This window comes from Antechinus flavipes, chromosome 4, assembly GCF_016432865.1.
Source record: "Antechinus flavipes isolate AdamAnt ecotype Samford, QLD, Australia chromosome 4, AdamAnt_v2, whole genome shotgun sequence".
NCBI lineage: Eukaryota > Metazoa > Chordata > Mammalia > Dasyuromorphia > Dasyuridae > Antechinus > Antechinus flavipes.
In genome coordinates this window covers 462,132,932-462,154,540 of record NC_067401.1, presented here as the reverse complement: position 1 = coordinate 462,154,540, position 21,609 = coordinate 462,132,932, and the positions used below count along the sequence as shown (strand labels likewise).

General features: G+C 41.8%; 1 protein-coding gene across 6 annotated transcripts in view; it reads left to right on the top strand.

Annotated features, from left to right (window-relative positions):
* RAVER2 (ribonucleoprotein, PTB binding 2) overlaps positions 1-21,609 on the top strand; it is an 88,359-nt gene that overhangs the window by 55,329 nt on the left and 11,421 nt on the right. Inside the window, exons 4-11 of one of the 6 annotated variants that reach the window (XM_051999509.1) lie at positions 2,618-2,809; positions 4,653-4,770; positions 8,779-8,861; positions 11,162-11,227; positions 11,625-11,736; positions 13,703-13,932; positions 15,804-15,915; positions 17,523-17,668. In XM_051999509.1, coding sequence (XP_051855469.1) covers positions 2,618-2,809; positions 4,653-4,770; positions 8,779-8,861; positions 11,162-11,227; positions 11,625-11,736; positions 13,703-13,932; positions 15,804-15,915; positions 17,523-17,668 — 1,059 coding nt within the window. Of the gene's footprint in view, positions 1-2,617; positions 2,810-4,652; positions 4,771-8,775; positions 8,862-11,119; positions 11,228-11,624; positions 11,737-13,702; positions 13,933-15,803; positions 15,916-17,522; positions 17,669-21,609 lie in introns of all 6 variants that reach the window. The other 5 variants (XM_051999506.1, XM_051999507.1, XM_051999504.1 and 2 more) reach the window with 5 other exon arrangements.

Genomic DNA, 21,609 nt, shown 5'->3' with positions numbered 1-21,609 from the left:
ATAACTGATCACCGATTAGCGTGGTAGGATCTACCCCGCACTCCACTGTCCTAACTTTGAGAACTGAGTTACTTGAATATTCCAGTGAAACATTGGAATAAGACGGATAAAAGTTCATAACATAAAAGTAAGAAATAGCAAAACAAATCCCCAAAGTAAATGCACTTTTGACTTAACATCCATCCATCTAATAAACATTTATTAAATGTCCATATACAAGGATTATTTCCTTCCTTCCTCCTTCCTTCCTTCCTTTATCCCTCTCTTCCTTCTCTCCTTTCTTCTGTCCTTCCTTCTATCCTTCCTTTTTTCTTTCTTTCCTTCCTTCCTTCCTTCCTTCCTTCCTTCTTTCCCTCTTTCCTTCTCTCTTTCCTTCCTTCCTTCCTTCCTTTTTTCCTTCCTTCCTTCCTTCCTTCCTTCCTTCTTTCCTTCTCTCCTTCCTTCTTTCCTGCCTTCCTTCTTACCCTCCTTTCTTCCTTCTTTTCCTCCCTCCTCCCTCCCTTCCTTCTTCCCTTTCTTTCTCCCTTCCCCTTCCTCTCTCCCTCCACCCTGAACTTAAACATCATTAAGATATGGAGATCCAACCTCTGCCAATGAGGTCATCACCCACTCTGACTCATAGAAAGCCTCCTGGAACACTAAAAGTATAAATGATTGTCTAGAGTCCAGAGTATGTGTTGAAGTGCATTATGAACCAAGATCTTCTTGACTTGGTCCCTCTCACTGACTTGCCTTTGTTTCCCCAGTCCTTACCATAGTGCTTGGCACACACTAGGTGCTTAATAAATGCTTGTTGATCGATTGATGCACACTAACATGCTATCTATGCAATGGATATACTAGAGATAACTTTAGAAGAACAAAATAAACAAGAACAAGATTTATGAAATTCTCTTCCTTTCTGTGAAGTCAATTTTAACAATATAGAAGCACAAAGGCACATGAGCCCTTCTTTAGCACAGGGATTAAGGATTCGTTCTTACCATATTAAAATGACATTGTGAGACATTTAACAAAATAAATAAAAATATAATAGAGTCTAGATAATGTTAATATGTTGTCAATTTGCAAAACACAGATCTTTATGTACATTTAATGGCTCCCAATTTCTATTTGACTTTGACACGCTGGTTTATAGAATCATTCCTCATCACTGGCAGTAGGGATAGCTAGATGCTATGGTAGATGGAGCCCCAGCCTTGCGGAGGCCCTGAGTTCAAATCCAGCCTGAGACATTTGACACTAACTGTGTGACCTAAGCCAAGTCATCCAACCCTGATTATCTCACAAAAACAAAAAAAAAAAAGAAAGTTGATTTACTATATTTTTGAGTATTGATGGTCTGATAGGCATTTTTAAGAATGGAAGTGGGACAGCTAGGTGTTGCAGTAGATAGAGCACCAGTCCTGAAGTCAGGAGGACCTGAGTTCAAATCTGGTCTCAGACACTTAACTACTTTCTAGCTGTGTGACCCTGGCAAGTCACTTAACCCCAATTGCCTCAGCAAAAAAAAAAAAAAAAAAAAAAAAAAAAAAAAAAAGAATGGAAGTGGCCCATCTAACTTTTTAAAGATTGATGGACAATCCTTGAAATGAAAGTAAAGAAAAACAAATCTGCACTAGTCATTATTGGACGCTATGATTATTTTGGAAAGACCTAAAATTTATTATAATATAGACACATTGAATGATGACAGTGATGGTAGAGATAACTAGCGTTTACAGGATTACCCATGTTATCTTGTTTAATTTCCCCAGCACTCCTGTGAGATAGATGCTCTCATTATCCCCACTTCACATGAGAAAACTGAAGCCGAGAGAGGTTGACTTGTCCAGGACCAGCCAGTTGGCCATTGTCTCAGGCAGGATTCAGATTCAGGTCTTGCTCCCTCCAAATCCAGACCCTACCTGAGGGAGCACCTGGCTGCCTATGGGTATTTTTCCCTACTGCACAGCCTCAGAGTTGAAAGGAGCCTCATTAACCATCTAGTCATACCTGAAAAAATCCCTTCTGTCACATACAGAACAAGTGGTGATCCAGCCTGTCTCGCAAATGAAATTATATTTGAAAAGCATTTAGCATGGTATCCTGTCACTAGACAGCATTTAATTTATTCCCTCCCCCCTGCCCTGTGCTTATAGACCTCCAGTGATGGTGGAAGTCCCTCCTTCCCAAAGCAGACCCTAAACGGTCATTAGGAGGGACATTTCCCTTTCTACAGATGTATATTTTCCTCTTTGCATCTTCCAACTCTTGTTCTTAATGAAAACCTCCCCCATCTTCTCAGCCCATATAATTCTTGTGCATGTTTTTTTTCCAAGGATGTCGTAGATCCAGACCAATATGGTGGGGGCCTTTTTGGTGTTTTTGTGTCCTAGAGGCACCCATTTGTCACTCTATTCTCCCATTTTCCAGAGAGTATCTCTCCCTTCTGGTCACATATAGTCTTGAGAGCAAGTCACGGGTATCATGTTACCCACAATGACTCGCTCAGCCGATCAGCCTCATAACCTACAATCCGTGGTCCTTGAAAAATATAAAAATATCTTTCAGACTAGATGAATTTTATAAACAAATATTTCTAAACCATTTGCAAATGAAATGTGTGTTGCATCAGTTGGCACAGGATGAAGGGAACTATGCAGGCGGGTTTGCAGTGGTTGAATACGACACTGCAGAACACGCTGAAGATGTCCAGCAGGTGGCTGACGGGATGACGATCAAGGGAAACAAAGTCCAGGTGTCCTTCTGCGCCCCCGGAGCATCCGGACGAAGTACTTTAGCGGCGCTGATCGCCGCACAGCGAATGGTAAGGAATGCTGCGTTTGAAAATCCAGAAAAGTTCTCAGAAATGAAACAGTTGCTTCATGTAGATCCCAATGTCGCTCACTGGGTGTCTGGCTCAGCTCTCTTTATCCAAGATAAGTGAGGGTTGTGTTCAAGTGTTTTCTCGTCCATCCATTTTATTAATTGAACAACAATAGTAATAGTTATAGAGCACCTTAATTATACAGCACTTTAAAGTTTGCAGAGGACTTTACATGTGTTAGAAACAATGCTGGGAAGTAGGTACTATTATTATCCTCTCTCTCTCTCTCTCTCTCTCTCTCTCTCTCTCTGTGTGTGTGTGTATGAATATATATATATATTCAGTTTCCATCTCTATAGATAAATCTATAGAGATGGAAATTGAATCTGGGAAAAGTTAAATGACTTGCCCAGGATCATATGGCTAGGAAGCATCTAAGGCATTATTCTAGCTCAGATCTTCTTAGTCCAAGTCCAGGACTATCCACTATGACAAATTGCTCTCTAATTTGCCTTCTGTCACGAGCTTCGGAAGAAGTCTTTTAGCAGGGAAAATAAGTCATTGACTAACAATTCCCTCCATCAAGCCAGAAATCATTGCAGTGGAAGGAAGATATCAGTTTATAATGTATTTGCAGCTTCCCGTCCCTTCCTGGCAGAATTCTGGAACACTTGATGAAGGGGATGGTTTGTGAACATTTAGAAGGGGAGTGATTATTGGAGAGAGCCGGAGTGCCTTCAGCAAGGGCAGGTCACACCAGACTAACACGCCTTCAATATTAGGTCAGGGAAAATGTTATTGTTTTCAGCAAGGCATTTGACAGCCTCTCCTGGATTGCTCCTAGTTAAAATGGAGCTGTACAGAAAGATGTATTTGGAGCTCACTGAATGAACAGACCCGGAGAGAGGCCATTCACGGGTCATTGTCCATCTGGAGTGCAGTCTTCATCAACCAGAATAATGACGGTGTTTTGGTCAAGACCATTCGGGTCAGAAAAGGCATTTGTAATGTCCAGAGCAGAGCACTTGGGAGTGATGACCTAGAGTTTATGTAATACGAGGGTCTAAGAATAGAATTAAGTATGTTTAATCTGAAGAAGAGAAGGCTTGGGAGCAAGAGAGGCCACGATAGTTGTCTTCAGTTACATGAAAAGATGTCCTGTGGAAGAGAGATGAGACTTCTGCTGTTTGGCCCCATAGGCTGGCTCTGGGAACAGTGGGTGAATGCTGTAAAGAGGTCCTTAGCCACCCAAAGGTTCCTAGAAAAAGTGTTCTAGGTTCCCCCTCAGTAGATGGACAGTAGAATCCAAATGACTTTTGCCTTCCTTGGGGAAACTGGAGTGAGAATCCTTGTATAGGAATAGTGTGAACTAGATGGCCCCCAAGGTGCCTCCCTCTTCACACTGAGCTGCTGAAATGGTGTGATCCCAACAGCAATCTTATTAACACTGGGGGATTCTTTCATGCCCAGGAGATCTGTTTCTACTCTAACCCTGTGATTTCTTTTATACCTCTGTCATTATTAACATGTATGAATTTTATGATGAGAGGATTCATTAAGTTGGTAATACCACAAAAGTTTTTTGTATGTACTTGATTTATCCTTGAAATGTTCTCTAGCCGGAGGTCCCATAGAACTATAGTTCAAAAAATATTGTTACTTTTAAAATGAGTTTGAATTTTACAGCCATTGCATGCTATAAATAAGCCTCTTTTGAATGTAAATATGGAAGATTTAATTAGTAAATTTAGACATATGATTATTCTCCAAATGAGGATTAAACAAATGATGTCTTTTGTTTTTATCTTGGTTCTAATGTTGCTTATTTCTGTATTCGTTTAAGATGCGCAATAATCGGAAGGGTTTACTTCCAGAGCCAAATCCAGTTCAGATCATGAAGAGTTTAAACAACCCCGCCATGTTGCAGATTTTGCTGCAACCACAGTTACATGGACACGCTGGTAAGCAGGTGGACGTAGCTGTTAAAAATATCTTGTTTTCCAAATTTGGAAATAACATTAACTTTTGGTACTCTGATGAGAAAAACATTTGTAAGCCTCTGTTTAAAATACCATTAAAATGAGTAAACATTAGAAATCTCTAAGTATTGAAAAATAGCACAGAATCTCAAAATTCTAGGTTGGAAGGCACCTCAGTCTCCATCCACTTCAAAGCTTACACATTGAAAAATCTTCTCTACAAAACATTCAATAAGTAGTCTTTCTGCGTGTGCTTGCAGACCACCCTTGGAAAGGAACCCTCCCCATGTCCTCTTCTGGCATCTCATTTCATGTTTGGACCCTTCCAGTTATTAAAGGGTCTTTCTGGACATGAAGCCTAAATCTTTGTAATTTCTGGCCATCGGTTCTCCCTTGGGATCGAACAGAGGAAACCTAATCTCTTTTCATTTCAATATGCTAAGATTTTGCCCTCCCCAAGTCTCCTCACCAAGCTAAACACCTCCCAGCTCTTTCCACTGGTTCTCACGTGGCACAAACACTAGGTCCTTTCCCAGCCTGCCTCTTCTGGATCTGGCCCCGCGTGCCTTCAGTCCCTCTGTACCAGCACAGTCTTTCCGAGAGTGTGACATCAGCTCCTCCGGCACACTTAAGCTACGCTTTGTCCAATAAGTTACAAGTCTAAGATTATATTGTCTTTTTTGCTAGTTATCTGTAGTACTTTTTGCCGACTCAGATGGATACATGGGTATCCACGTAGCTACGTAGATTTAAAACATAGAGACAGATTTAGCATCATTAAATGTACATCATATGCCAGGCTAATAACCAGGGATTCAATTACAAGGAAGTGAGCCGCTGCCTTCCCTCGAGAAGCTTACACTCTAACAAAGGAAGAGAACCCAAAGGGGAGCAGGCCCGTGGGGAACAGCAGGAATGGGGAAGAAAGGGAGTCATTGACTTTCTTAAACTAGTGTTTGAATCTGAATTTCACTAAAAAACCCAGATCTTTTTCAGGTGATCTGTTGTGGTCAGAACTCCTCCATCTTATTTATAAAGCTGGATTTTGGAACCCGATTGTAAGATTTCACAATTGTCAAATTGCAACTTCTTGGATGAAGTATAGTATTCTAATCTGCCGGGATCTCTTTGGACTCAGTTGTGCAAGGTGTTGTGAGCTCTCCCGCTCAAGCCCACCCAGCTTTGGGTCATCTATGTATCCGTTTCATTCACTGTCAGTGTCTGGCGGTAAACTTCCCAAATCCCCACGTCCAGATCCCCTGGGTCCTACGCCAGGAAACTGTTTCCAAGATGATCCCAGGACCGTTCACAACTATCCCTTGGATATGTCCATTCATAAAATTCTAATCAGTCTAATTGTATGATCATCCAACCTATATCTTTCCCACCAACCAGAAATTTTTATTGAAGGCTTTGCTAAAACTTAGATAAACTCTAGCATCCCCATATCTACCAACTCTAGTCTGGATTTACTATTCACAATGAAGCCATGGTGGCTTTTCTCAGTCATCACCTCCTTTTCTAAGTGACCGCTGACTATCCTTTTAAGGATACGGTCTAGTTTGGGGCTAAGAATTGAAGTCAAGCTCACTGGCCTCAAGTCTGCAGCCTACCTTCTGCTCCTCTTTCTAATCCTTAAGGATTTTATACTTTTCCAGCCCTTTGATACCTCCTGCTCTCTGTTCTCTTAGTGAGTCAGCCATTACCCCTGCCACTGCTTTAGATCTGACACCTTTCCTATCTCCTTCTTTTGAGGAGAGGAGAATAGGAATCAGTGCTTTCACCATGTCTCACCCAGACCCAGGCTAACATGAAGCTTCCTGGCCATCCCTAGGCTTTGCAGCCAATTCTCTGACATCCCACCTCATTCCCAAGTCTGACCTCCATATTTATGTTATCTTCCCCTATTAGAATGGAAGTTCCTTGAGAGCGGGGCTATCTATTTCGTTTTTGTATTTGCGTTCTCCAGTGATTGGTACAGTCCTTTTTATTCATTCATTATTTTTGTTCCATTCCTTCCTCTCTCAAGATCATTCTCCTTGCCAAAGAAAATCAGAATTTAACAGCCATTAGCGATCACTGCCCTCCCTATAATAACCAACAGTCCTGTCCCTTCTTTGATCTTCCCCTTTTCCTCCTATTGCTGTTTTCTCCACTGATTTCTGGTCATTCTGACCTTTAACACATAGAATTCTTCTTATAAGACCAAACCACACTTTCATATTTATCCTTTCCGCCTCCCTTGCTTCCACTCTTTCTACACGAATCTTTTTTTTTAAACAAGTTGGTTCTCTCTGCCCAACAGATGGGCGAGACGCTACCATGATGCTTTGGGGGGATCCTAACTGGGGCGCACTTCCTAGAGTGTGGAGGCGGAGTATTTTTTTTGCGTTCAATAAGTATCAAACCATAAAGATAATTCTTGCGGTTGATATATGTTTAGGCAACTGATAATGATTAACAGCAGAGTGTTACTCATTTACTTTCGCAGAGGTCAGAAGCTGGCTACGCCTTCTCTTTGTGAACTTGCAGATCTGCTTCCTCTTTCATTGTCATCAAAAGGCATTCTGTCCCCATCAAAGCGGCGGTGCTGTCTGACAACATTAGTCAGTCTTTACTAAGTGCAGCTTTGTCTTCATGTGTGGCCAGCAGGCAGCGAAGGAACTGTTTGTTCTCAGAGTTTGGGAGTGAAGTCAGTTGTCTGGAACGGGGAATGCACTTTCCTCTTCAGCCATTGTTATAGATAGTGGGGGCCGAAGTTCCGATCTGTCTCTCAAAAGCCCGTTTAACCCCTTTGGCAGCTCAAGTAAAATCGGTGCCCCTCATGCTCTCGAAACAAGCCTCCAAGGGTGGCGTGTTCCTGGAGGAAGCATACAGATACTGCAAATTCTGGATGCTTAGGAACACCGCTCCCTGACACTGCAGCCCTTTGGCTACTTCACTAGCCAGGAAGGGGATCCGGAGCTCCCTTTGGCCCTTGGCCACTAGGGGAAAGATCACAGGCTTGGGCATTTTGAAAAACACAATTTTGCCTCATCAGGGTTAAAGAAAAGGTGAGAGATAGACCAGGATTGGGGGACTCTAGAGGGTTATGGGTAAAGAGACAGTTTTTGGGGTTGTGGCCATTACAAGGTAATTTTCAGGAACCGAGACTTTCACAAATTTGAATTTGTAACTTGGGAATGTTCTCTGTTTTTGAATGCTGATGAGCACACAGTAAGTACATCACACCATGTTTGCTGGGTTAGATTGAATCAAGTTCAGGGCTGTGGGAGGGGAGGAGGGATCCTGTCATCCTCAGAATTGAAAGGTGCCTCAAAAGTCACCATAGATTCAGAGTAGGAGAAGTATTAGAAGTCATTACGTCCAACTTAGTTAGTTTACATTTGAGACAGCTTGAGATCCAGAGAGATTGGGCCTAGGCCTGAGGCCTCCCAACCTCTGAATGTCTGAGGCTGGATTTGAATTCAGGTTTTCCTAACTCCGGGCCCGGTGCGCCATCCCCTGCACCACCCTGCTGCCCCATGCTTCAACTGGCCAGTACTTTTAATGCTAAATAAACTAAATTCTGTTCATGTTCCACCCACTGTGCCATCCATGTCCTGCCACGTACCTGCTTTGTGACTTGGGGGGGACGTCTCCTTCTATGGACCCCACCTTCCTCTTCTCTTAAGTTGGGAGAGTTGGGACTAGGCAATCACTGGCTCTTTCCAACTCTCACAGTCTAACTAGAGTAAGGAAGCTGAAAGAAGAAAAGAAAAGAAAACATTCCACCATCAGGGTGACCTTTGACAAGTCATCTGACTTCTGTATCTCAGTTTCCATATTTGTAAAAGGAAGAGTGTGGACTCTTCTCCAAAGTCCCGCTTCTAAATTATGAGGGTGTGCCCCTTCTTTGCCCACGTGTCTCTCCAATGACCCTTTTTGCTTCATGTCTTACAAGCATTTTAGCATTTCATGGAACTGAAATTTGCCATTTTCTTCCAGCAGTTCTTGGAGCTCCTCCCAGTTTACCCCATCTGGTGAACCCCTCCATCACCCCTGCATTTTTGCAGCTGAATAAAATACACCAGGTATGGTCCAGACCTGTGATTTTGGCCTAGGGAGTCCTGGGCATTCCCTCTTCTCTCACCTGTCATCTGACCAAGTCTGGGTAAGGTGGGGGCGCTGAAGGGTTAAGTGGCACACCGCCAGCGTGTGATCAAAGCCTGACACCGGGTCTTCCTAGTTCCAGCTTTCTCCTTCCTGTTCCTGCTCGCCACACCAAGTGTCTCAGAACTAAAGTGCATCAGATTTCCTGATTTTAGGAAGCTTTTATTTGTCACCTCCCTAGTCACAAACAAAGGACAAAAACAACAATTTGTCATTAGCTGCTAAAGTTCTCAGGAAATTCCAATTAGTATTCAAAAATAAAATTATTTTCTAAGATATATGACTTGGAAAAATATAATTCAGTTATTGACGTACTTCTTGATTGCTATAAAGTCTGAAACAGCCTAGTGTTCAGCTTGTTGCTCATGCTTTGGCTCTGAGAAAGCAGGGAGGCAGGACAGCCAGTTCTAAATGCGGCTCGTTTCCAGAGAGACTTTTACTCCAAATGTATTATTGTTCCAGAGCATCAGAAAGTATGATAATGTGCACACATTCTTAGATTGGAGCAGTTGAAGAAGCAAAAATAATCCTAACTTGCGAAGCCGTACCCACGTCTGTTACCTTTATTCCTGAGAAGAACAGAATTTATCCTCAAGTATGGGCCACAGAGCACACTGGAGCCTTTCGTTCCTGTCTCAAGGTCTCCCCGTCAGCCACATCGGCCAGGTTCCTGTACTTCCTCCGAGCTATTCTGAGGAAGATTAGAACTTCAGTCCTTGATATAAGCTAAAGTTAAAGTGTAATTTCAATTAGGGGGCCAGTAGAAGAGGTGATCGATCCCAGAGTTCCTTTCTACTGGACAGAAGGACTTGGGATTTTCTGTATTTAGCTGACAAAAGATCACTTTTTAGATAAACCCCGACCACCACAGTCATAGAGAGCGGGCCAGTGATTTCACTATGACGGGGAAGTCCCAAGTGAAGAAATTCCCTCTTCTGATGCAAGGTGGCCCTTCCTCCATAATTTGTACTTTTACAAAGATGTCTAGAACCTTCAGAGCTTAAGTGACTTGTTAGGGTCTCTTAGTCTAGTAAGTCAGAAATTGGATTTGAACTCAGTTCTTGACTCCAAACTCTATTCACTGTGAAGCCCATTTGTATTTTGACACTATTTTGCCTTTGTTAAAATTTTTAAAAATCATGTCTATTCAATCAATTAGTATGTATTTATTAAGCACCATTTGTGTGCCAGATATTATGCTAAACCACCTTGAAATGTGTAGCCATGGCTCTGATGGTCCATGATTGCTATAATCAATTATACCTTTGGGGATGTTGATCAGCCAACTGGGAAAAAAAAATCCCAACCAACCCAGAGCTGGTTCTCATGTCAATAAGTAAGCACGCACTAACTTGAACTCATTTTCTGAGTTGTCTTCATGCCTTTAAGAATATGGTGAAAATTTTAACAATTGGAAAACTTGTGGGAAAATACCCCCCGAATATTGGAGATGAGGCATTTTAATGAGCCCCTAACATCTTTCCCATGAAATACTTCTTTGTATTTAATACAAATAAATACAGGTTGTCTTGAATACAAACTTCATTTAATACAAATACAACTACTGTTGTATTACAAATATCGCTGTTGTTTAGTGCCATTCACAAGATAATATACTTATGATGGCCTGGATTCGATTAGAACACGGAGCGGATCCTATGGGATCACAAATCTGGAGGGACCCTAGTGCAGCCCTTTCAGGAGAAGTTGTGACGTATCCAAGAGTCCCACAGGTAGTGAGCTTTCCTCAAGTATTCTATTTTCTATGTGGGCAACATTTGGCACGGTGTGAGCTTTCTCTCCCCTCGAGTCTTTGTGTTTACTTATCACGCTTACGTGACCATTTGTCCCTTAGAATTGGAAGTCGGGGGCATCGGTAATAGCACTGGTGTTTGTGTGTGGAGCCATTCTCCCGCCTTTCCTCGTGCGTCTTGTACTTTGGAAATAGAAATAAATTGTATTTTGGAAATGGACATAAATACAGTAATAATGATAAGGGATATAATGATTTGGACACTTTGATGAAAGTTGACTATTATGTAAAATAAGCACTGACTCGAAAAGGAATGGCATTAGGATGCGGTGGGGATCGTACGACTCCGTTATTTTGGTTTCTTGGTGAACATCATGTGTTGTGAGCGAATGTTTTTGTTATTGACTTTTTCCCATCGTTTTTTAGCAGAATTCAGTTATGAGCAATACCTCTCGTTTATTGCTTCAGAATCTCTCTTACTTACAACTGGCCCAGCAGCAGCTGATGAAGATAGAGAATATTCATACAAACAGCGTAAGTGTAAGACTTAATTAAATCGTTCTGTTGAATGAACTTTGCCCTTTTTGCTCCTCAGTAGAGTTTACAAACAGGGCTACAGCAGAGGCGACCCACAGGCCCAAAGCCACTGCTCATTGTGGGAGCCCGCTCTGTTTCTGCCCTGGGCTGCCTTGCCTCCCGCCGGTCCTCCCCTTTCTGCCCCTCCTCCACTCCACCCCACAGGACCCAGTATAACGGCACTCTCCTCCAAACTCCCAAACTCAAGTGATCCACCATCTGTGGCTTTCCCCGTAGCAAGAATTCCAGCTGTATTAACACCCCCTTCCCAGCCCAGCGGTTCTATTTTTACCAGATTTAAAATTGCTGTGAAGAGGAGGAGGAGAAGTACTTAAACGATTTCTCTTTTTTATAGAAACCTGGATTACTGGGTGAAGCCCCCCCCATGGTCCTTCAGACGGCACTAGGAGCTGGGGCAGCATCGTCACTCAAGTCAGAGTTGGGGCCTCGGGGAGAAGAACATAAAAGTAAATGGTGTCTGTTTTTCCTGAAAAGTCAGGAGAGAGATTTAAAAAGTGACCCTCAGCTTCTTTTTTCTTTAAGTGAGCTGGGGGTACAATGATAAACAGTCAGGAAACCTAAAATCAAACCCTCGCTGTGGTCAGATAACCCTTGTATGCCTCAGTTTCCTCATCTGTAAAGTGGGGAATGATCTTTTCACCTACATCATAGAGTTATTGTGAGGCTTAAATGAAATGTTATATGGGCTGTTCTGTAAAGTTTAAGAAGTTCTGAAAATGCCCTCTGATTATCTGGTCTTAGAGGAACACCAAACCCTAAAATTCTTTACATTAAAAATATTAATGTTTCATATTGAGGCAGGGGGTTGATTATGGAGGTGTTGGGAGTTTGGAGGGTAGTTATTTCTTGACAGTGTGATGACACCTCAAAGTCACATTCGGGCTGTTAGTCACTGATAACTGTACCGACTGGCAACTACAGAATCTGTACTGATCAAGGAGTCTCCCCACTGGGAGCGTCCTGACATCCATGAAATCACAGGTTCATAACTGCATCCTTTCCAGCTTATTTTGATGGCCAATTTTGAGACTCCTAAGGTCATCCCCATGACATAAGGAAACATCAGAAGAGCAGGAATTACCCTGGACCTGCTGGATGACATCCCTTTGGATATTCCATCGACATCTCAAATTGATTGAGATTCAAATGGAACCTTATTCTCCTGCCCCCAAACTTCCCCCTCTTCTCCATCTCCCTCTTTCTGCCAAGGATGCCATCTTTCTTCATATCATTGGGTTCATTACCTCAAAGACAAATCTCATTTAATTCTTATTCCTTTGTGCACCTTGAACTTCCTCCTTCCTATACAGAAATTCCCCATGCTCTGCCTGTGTGCCTTTACATAGACTGTCCCACTGTACCCAGAATACAATTTCTCCTCTCCTCCACCTCTTGGAATCCTAGCTTTGTCTCTCCTTGGATGCCACTTTCTGTGTGATCCTTGGTATCCTCTCAGTTGGCACTGCCCTTCCATCCCAAAACCTCACTCATATGGATGATGTGATTGATTTTTGCAAGTTTCCTTTAATAACAATGATAACAGCAATTAACTGGAACAACCACCACCACAACACCAACAATATGAACCAGTTGTGTGATTGACAAAGTGCTTTGAAAATTTCACATTTGATCCTCATGATAGCCCTGGGAGGTAGGTGCTGGTATTATCTCCATGTTACAGTGGAGGAAACTGAGGCAGAAAGAGGTTAAATTACTTACCCAGCACTACACAGCTAGGAAGAGTCCAGGGTTAGGTTTGAACACAGGGCTAGTCTAGAATTCTAAGACTGTCTCAGTCCTGGAACCTCCCAATGAGCAAGTAGCCTTCTACATCTACTGAGATCACAGGGATAGCAGCCCGGTACCTAGCTATTTGCCTGGTATTCCTCAAGCAACCCCTATATTCTCTTTTCTCTCTCTAGTTTATTAACTAAAGTTTCCCCCAGTAAAGGCTCAATATTGGTTCGTTCCTGTGTACTTAACGGAATACTTAGTACACAGTGGGTATTTAGTAAATACTTAAGAATGGATAGGAAATGAATGGAAGAAAACAAGAAAACAAAGAAGAAAAAGAGAAGGAGGGAAGGAAGAAGGAAGGAAGAGAAAAGGAGGGAGGAAGTAAGAAAGAATAAAATAGGGAAAGAAGAGAAGAAGGGAGAGAGGAAAGAAAAAAGAAGGAAGAGAGGGAGGAAGGAAGAGAAAGAAAAGAAAAAAAAGAAAGGAAGGAGGGAGGGAAAGAAAGAAAGTGATTCTTATATAATATAAACACAAGATGGATTTGAAGGGCTTCTATCATAAGTTAATAGCACTCAAAATCCTCCATTTGCTAAATATTTCTTGTAAAAGGCTTTCTGGTTTCTCATTGATTTTTTTTCTCTCCTAATCCAACTGTACCCTTGACCTTCACTGCAGCAGGAGCAGGGATCTTGCCGTTCCTTACAAATCAGCATGTGGCTGGCCAAGGTGGGCCGGGGCCAAGTACTTCTCAGGACAAACCATCGGCCACATTGGGATCGACAGAAGGAACCGTCTCAGGGCCGCAGACTTATCTTCCAGGGTTTACAAATCCTGCTGCTGGAGCTCTGGGGACGGGTCAGCCCAGGCCACAAAATCAGCCCCAAAGCACCGAAGCAAGTTCAGGGGTAAGAAAATGGGGAGCAGGTGAAGAGATGGAAAAAATAGTTTTCCTCTTAATTATATTATATGAAATTAATAAGCGTACATCACCTTTAGTTTAATGTGGATTGATTTATTAAAATTGCTTTATAATTATTTTGAATTTCAAAGAAAATAATAATGCATTTGTTATGAAAAGGAGAAGCACCAAAAACATAATTATATTAAGCCATATCTAAAAGAATGTTAATAATGATAGTAGCTAATATTTCCATCACAATTTATCATTTCCAGGAGACATTAACTAAATTACCTTATTTGTGAAGGTGTCGTTATTATTTACATTTTGCAAATAAGGAAACTGAAACTATCAATTGCTCTAATCAGTTGCTCGTTTACTATTCATTTTAAGAAAAAATTTTTCTTACTAAAATGATTTTCCATGCACATACAAACACACACACACACACACAGTCTTTCCCTGTTGGATGTTAGCTTCATGAGGGAGAGATTATCTTACATTTTGGATTTGTAACACTTAGTTTAGCAAGGTGCCTAACTAAGGACTTAATTTTTTTTCTTTTTAATTAAGTGCCATATTTAGGGAACCAGGGCTACCAAGTGTCTGAAGAAAGATTCAGTCTCTGGTCTTCCTGATCATGAGCTCTGTCCTCCATCCCCTGCTCCATGTCATAGGTTGGCAGTACTCGGCTGCTTCCTTGGGAAGTGAAGAGATAGAACACATGAGGGCCACAAAGTCTGGGTAGGGGGTTTGTTGGGAATCAGAGAGAGGTTCCAAGGAGCACAAGGGCAAAAACGGGTGGCGAGAAGGGCCCAGGGTTGGCTAGAATGGTGATAAATGTACATTTGGGGACAATAAGGTCTGATTACCTCCAAGACTACAAAATTATATGACTAAAATTGAGAAATAGGTATGATGGGAGCTAGGTTGGGCTGCCATGCTTTTTTTGTCAGGGCTTAAGGAATAGGGGCCCAGCAGAGGTCACGTGTCTCAATGTTTAAGATATAATTGGGCATTCTGGTGTTTGTAGTGCACCTATATAAAACCTCTCCCAAATTGGTCTTCGGCTCAATGATAAAGCCGTGAACCTTTTGGGTAGAAAAGGGCCTATATTAATGTCCTGTTGTTTTTGGTCCCAACTTGGGATCTTCTCAGTGGGGAGATTCTCTCCTCTGAGACACCTCAAGGATCCATCTTTAGCTTAGAGCCTTAGCCCACTGAGAGATGAAATAACTTGCCTCATACTTGCCAGATCAAAGGAATGAACTCAGGTGTTCCTGACTTCATACCATCCTTCTCTCCTCCGTCCCACAAGGTCTCTCTTAGATCGTTTCAATAACAAGCTTGTGTCCAAGTCGAGGGAGCCAACAGTCCCACCACATGCTTTCCCAGTTACTTCAGAGTAGGGCTGTTTCCACGTTCACATTTTAGAGGGACATGGTCAAGTTTCAGTGAGCTGAGGATGAACAAGATCAGAAGGAATTCCTCAGATTCAGTCATATAAACAATAGCTCCGGAAGGCAATTTGCGAGAGGTCGCTTGGACTGAAGGAAATGATGGTGGATTTCAGATATTTAAAGGAATAGCATGAGAAAAGGGGCCATTAACTCCAAAGGACAAAACTTGGGCAAGTATATAGACATTACAGGAAGGTGGATTCAAATCAGCATCGTAATGAATAATGTGGACTCAAATTGGAACAATTTGTCTTGAGCCAATAGTGAACTGTCTCTCATTGGAAGTATTTGAGCATAATTTAGGGCTCCAGGTGAAATTCTGCATCTTTTCTTTCTGTTTCTGTGACCCCCAAGCAGGCTTTTTCTCTTACTGGGTCTCTAAAGTGTCTTCATAAATAAATCACTTTTTTTTTAATAGACTGTCTCTAAGAATCAGACTTCGCTTTTGGGGGAACCACCGAAAGAAATCCGGCTGAGCACCAATCCATACTTGAACTTGGCGAGTGTATTGCCCGGGGTCTGTTTGCCAGGTAAGGAGAGAAGCTCTCTGTCTTGACCTGTTTATGGCCCTTTGCAACATCATCGAAAAGCTGTCTGGGCCATTCCCTATCCCCAGCGCTTCCCGTTCCCTGCACGTGGGCCGGCCAGAGCTTTGAGCACAGGTAGAATGTCTGTTTTTGTCATCAAAAGCATTTACCATTTGGAGCCGTTACAAAAGCTCTGACCCCGGCAATGTGGGCCTTCCGACAGAAATCATCTCGGCGCTCCCATAGAATTTTCCTTTGCAGGGAAAATATTTTTCTTGTTATAAACATCTGCAGCCGAGATTCTCCAGCGTATCCTTGCAGTAATGTGGTGGAAGATTAATGCCAGAGGGAAAATAGGATGGCCTTCTCCCCCCCAGTTCCTATAAATATATAATAACACTACATTTAGCTGGACATCTGACTTATTTCAACCTCAGCTGGACAGATCAGAGCAGAAATGAAGCCAGCAGAGGGGGAGGATTAGGAACTAGCCTTGATCTGCTAAAGTCGTTGTCTCAAAAGCTCTTGCATGGTTTTTCCACCACAGAAGCCTGGGGTCTTTTATCAGTAACTTATTAATTCTATTTTAATATACATTTTTAACACATTGCTAATCTGAATTCTCCAACTTTAGCAAATAAACAAACAAAAGGACCGTTGGCGTACTAGTAACAGATCAAAATGACAGTTGAAGGAAGAGAACTAATAAAAACCCTACTGTGCTGTGGTGTGTACAATAGATAAGGATTTTAAGTTAGAAAAAGGGGTAAATTATGTTTACATGATTGGCATATTTTCTTAATAGAAGAATTTCATTTTGAAATGGGAAATTTAAAATTTGAAACATATGGACTTGAGGTGTTGCATTTCAATAGGGTTCCATTATTAGATAGTGCTAAATAAAGCCAGTTCTTCTATACTATAGGAAATATAAGCAGATGCCATCTTAAGTTGTTTAAGGAGCCTTTTGGGAATAAAGGGACAATCTCTTTGTCCTCTGCCCTGGTCAGACTTCATGAGTCCAAATCTGGACACAGAAGGGACACTGAGAAGTTGAATAGGGCCTGGAGAATCCCCAAGGTGAGGAAGGGTTTGGGGTCTGTGCCATATGGATCAGGTAAGGAACAGGAGGAGCGGAGGGTCCCCGAAGATAAGATGTCACATGGACTAGAGATCGGGCTTATTGCAGGGTGAGGAATCCAAGCAATGGGTGAGAGCTACTATGAGGTTCATTTTGACCTGATATCAGGAAAAGCTCCATTCACACTGATAGGAGCTGTTCCAGAGTGTAACGAGCCATGTTCAGAAGACGTGGTACCTTCTCCTCCGGAGATCTCCAGGCAGAACTGGACAACACTATCAGGGATTTATTTCATGTATGCATTGGGTTGGATGGCGGCTGGGATCCCTTCAGAGCCTGAAATTCTGGCATTCTGTGATGTCTTAAGGCAAGTCTATAGTTACCTCACATTGGTAAATGCTGATCTGTGTCTGATTTAAAGATATGGTGACTATAGTAAGGTCGGGTCATTTTCCAGTAGGTACCCAATGGGCCCAGTGTCAGTGTCGTGCTCTCGGCACTAACGCAAGCCTGTCACTTCTGTTTTCAGCCCCAGTTGCAAGTAAAGCCATGAGCGCTCTCCCCCAGACTGGAATCGCAAGCAACATACTGGACGCCATCTCTCAGGGAACCTCATCACAACATGCATTGGAAAATTACATTAATTATTCTCAGCAATTTGGTGATTATTCACAGGTAAACAGCCGAAACCGGGAGAATCTAAGCTATCAGATTGAGAAATATTTGTTAAGCAAGGAAGAAGCACTGAGAGCTGCCCTCAAAGCCAGGGACACCTAGGTTCAAGTGGCTCCTTTAATATATCCTGGCTATGTGACATTAGGCAAATCAATGACCTCTCAGGGTTATAGACAAGGCTTTATTCACACACACGTGTGTGTGTGTATATATATATGAATAATTTGTAAATAGTATTTGATTTTTTTCAGTTACTTGTAAAGATAACATTCAGTATTCATTTTTATAAGATGTTGAGTTCCAAATTTTTCTATCTCCCTCCAAGATGGCAAGTAATCTGATTTAGGTTATACATGTACAATCGCATTAAATACATTTCCACATTAATCATATTGTTAAAAATAAAAAGAAAGAGAACAAAAGGAAAAAGCCACAAAACAACAAAAAAGTGGAAACAGTTTGCATCAGTCTGCATTCATTTTCCATAGTTCTTTCTCTGGACGTGGATAGCATTTTCAGTCATGAGTTTTTTGGAATTGTAAGACATAAACTTGTTTTTTAAATATTTTGATAACCATTTCATATACCTGGTTCCCTTTGAAAATCTATGTATTTTATTTTATACATCTGAAAACATGCGTCCAAGAAAGAGTCAATAGGTTCCACCAGATTGGTGCCAAAAAGGCTGAGACCATAAGTTGTCAAAAGGGGGTTGATTTTATTGGTAGAGAGAATTTCCTCACCTGGGAGTACCCTGTACAAAAGAAATCACAGCCCCAATCACTATCCCTTATTTGCCAGAGGGTGCCTAATACAATGCTAAGAATTATGAACCATAGAAAGAATGAAGCATCAGCTGATCTTGATGAACCTCTTTTGTGCCAGGCGCTGTTCTAGGTGCTAGAAATACAGAAGAGAAAATCAAACTGGCTTTAGTTGGACATTTTGGACATTCTTTGAGGCTCGGGGTGCAGCTTTCTGTTGCTCTCGGGATGGCTGTGGTTTTTTCCAAGGGACTCATGATGCATGTTGGGGTTCTGCTTTGGGAAATGGGGGACACATGCATTTTAGGCTTGGGGCTAAGCTAGTCATAAAACATTTAGGGTCCCAGGCAAGCATTAGTTTATTTCTTCAGTCTCAATATATGGAAGGATAAGTGTTAAGGGACAGGTTAATTCTCTGAGAGCTCCACAGCTGTGGTTCATAGCATCTGAAGGAGCTGCAGGGAAGCCTTTGCTGACACAGGTGTTGCAGACTGGGAATGACATAAATTGGAGGCAGAAGGAAGAGGAAGGAGGTCAGAGAATAGCAACTGCCTCTCTTTATATCATCCTCTCACAAGAGGAGATCCATTCTGGGTTGGATCTCTAGCAGCCACTGTCAGGTGACTCCTGTGTATTCCAACAGCTCTCCCATGTATTCCAACAGATAAGTGTTTCTAGAATCTTAATTAGAAAACAATAGGTAGTTCATGAGTTTATTAAAGCCTTCATGGGTCTTATCCAACTCTTTTTTTATAAATGACAAAACTGTCCCCCCAAAAGTAAGATAACTTGCTTCAGATCATGTGGTGAGTTATTTGTAGAAACCATTCTAGAATCCAGGCCTTCTGAATCCAGTCCAGTGTTCTAGGTCTACTGGATTACTTCTTCTTATTTATAATACTATTTAAAAATCATTTCAAATCATAAGGAAAAGGGGGGAAGCCCTCAGGTACAAAAGGTGAATTGTGTCAACTTGGCCACTTCTGTTCTGACTCTTATCTTAGGTGGTGAGCTCCCCAGACCTCTAAATGCAGAATTCCATTAACCTTATTTTGTCACATGCCGGGTCACTAGGAGTCTCGAATGAAGCAGCTCTGAATGTTGCTCTTAGACCGGAGCATCTGGTCTCCGCTCTCCACTGTCCTGTGTTCTGAAGCAGCCTCCCCTCTCTGGGGATCATCTGCCTTTTTCTGGTGTCCTAGCTACTAGTCTGGCTGAACCCCACTCCAGCCTGGCCAAGAACACAGCTGAACAAGGGGCCCTTTGGGAGGGATTTTCAAATGCAACCAGGGGAACCTAGAGATAGAAAATGGAATCCCTAGGTGAAAAAACTCTTCACTGATGCTATTTGGCACCTTCTTTAAAACTTAAGAGTCTCAAAGAGTCGCCCAGAGCACTAAGATTAACTGGCTTATCTGGGGTCAGCCAGGAATATAAGAGGCAGGATTTGAATTCAGATCTAGCTTTAAGACCAGATCTTTATGTCTTAAATGATTTAATTCAGTGATTATAGGTAAACATACTTCTTCACCATTGCCTCTGGCCATTTACTTGGAGTAAGACAATTTCCAATGTGTGTCTTTTCCCCTACATATCATTTTGTCTTTGCTTTGCACTACAATTGGTTACAGAATTATTGATTCTGTATTTATTTATCCTGCCCACAGTTCTGCTTTGTTTTACACACACACACACACACACACACACACACACCACACACACACACACACTCCCATATGTGTACACACTCAAACATTCTACTGGAAAGGGCTTCCAGCCTGCAGCACAGTTGATGTTTCAGAGCTCTGCTTGCCTCCAAATTTACTGACCCCAATAGGATTTGAAATGAAGCTTTTTTGCTGAATCTTTCTGTTTCATATTCTCCCAGGTTTGGCGGGGGCCTCCTGGTTTGCTTTAAATTCCCTTGTGTTAGGAAATTGGTTAACACTGTGACTCTCACTTTAGGATATAAAACTCACAAGCAAAGTTACCTGGGGCTTTTTGCATCGATCTCTTGCACTATTGTTCCGACTGGCAGGTGGGATGCTAGAATTTTAAAGCAGTGATCTCCCAGCCATGAGGCTGAGAAGGTGGTTCTATTTCAGGAATGATGGCACTTAGGGATTTCCTTTTTTCACAGAAAAATGATAACCTCTGTTTCAAATGTAAAATAAGAAAAAAAAAAAAAGAAAAGAATAATAAAAATAAAAATAAAATGATAAAAAAAATTTTAAAGAATTCATTAAATTTATTCAATATCCGTATCTGTAAAACTGCAAGGATAAATCTGAAGAATAAATCTGGTTTCAGCTGCAAAGCCTTAATAACAATAATTGGCATTTATATAATGCTTCCATTTTTTTGAAAGATTTTACTTAAATTCTTGTTTAAGTCTCAGGTGAGTAAAGCCCAGTTTACAAATGAGGAAAACGAGGCTGAGAGAAGGAAGTGATTTGTTCAAGGTCACCTGGCTAGGAAGTGTCTGAGATGGGATTTGAATCTGTGCCTTCCTAACATCAAGCCCAGCCCTTTCACCAATATATCTTACCTTTCCAAAGTTCACAACAGAAAGTTGGTGACCTTAGAATTGTAATCTTGGACCCTCCTCAAGCATTGAAGCTTTCAAGATCAGCTGTTTAGAAATATTTCAAAAACTTAAAATTAGAAACCGAGGCATTTTTTTCTAATTTTAGGATGCTTTCCAGCAATGTTGTCAGTATTCTGCTCAGACAGATAGTGCAGTAAACATAAGAGTAGGGAAATTGGAAAATGAAGATCCTGAAGTAAAAACTTAATTAAACCTCCTTCCATATAATCTCTAAAAAAAAAAGCTACAAAGCAGATAGCTTTGGGAATGTCCTATCTATCGATCAATGACTATTTATTAAGCACCATCTGGATATCAAACATTGTATTAGGTGCTGGAAACAGAAAGACCAAATTGAAGCAGCGCCTGCCCTCAAAGAGCTTCCATTCTAGTTCATTGGATGAGGCTAGATTCGGCAGCCCCTTGTATTCTCCCTCCTGACTGCTACCTTCCCAGCCTGAGCTGTGAGATGCTTCCAAGCTCTTGCTTTGACAGGCAAATCTTCAAGGACATCTAGGTGCCCTAAAGTATCTGCTTTGCCTGCTCGGATGGGTAGATGTGGTCACTGAGCTTCTGGAGGACTTCTTTGT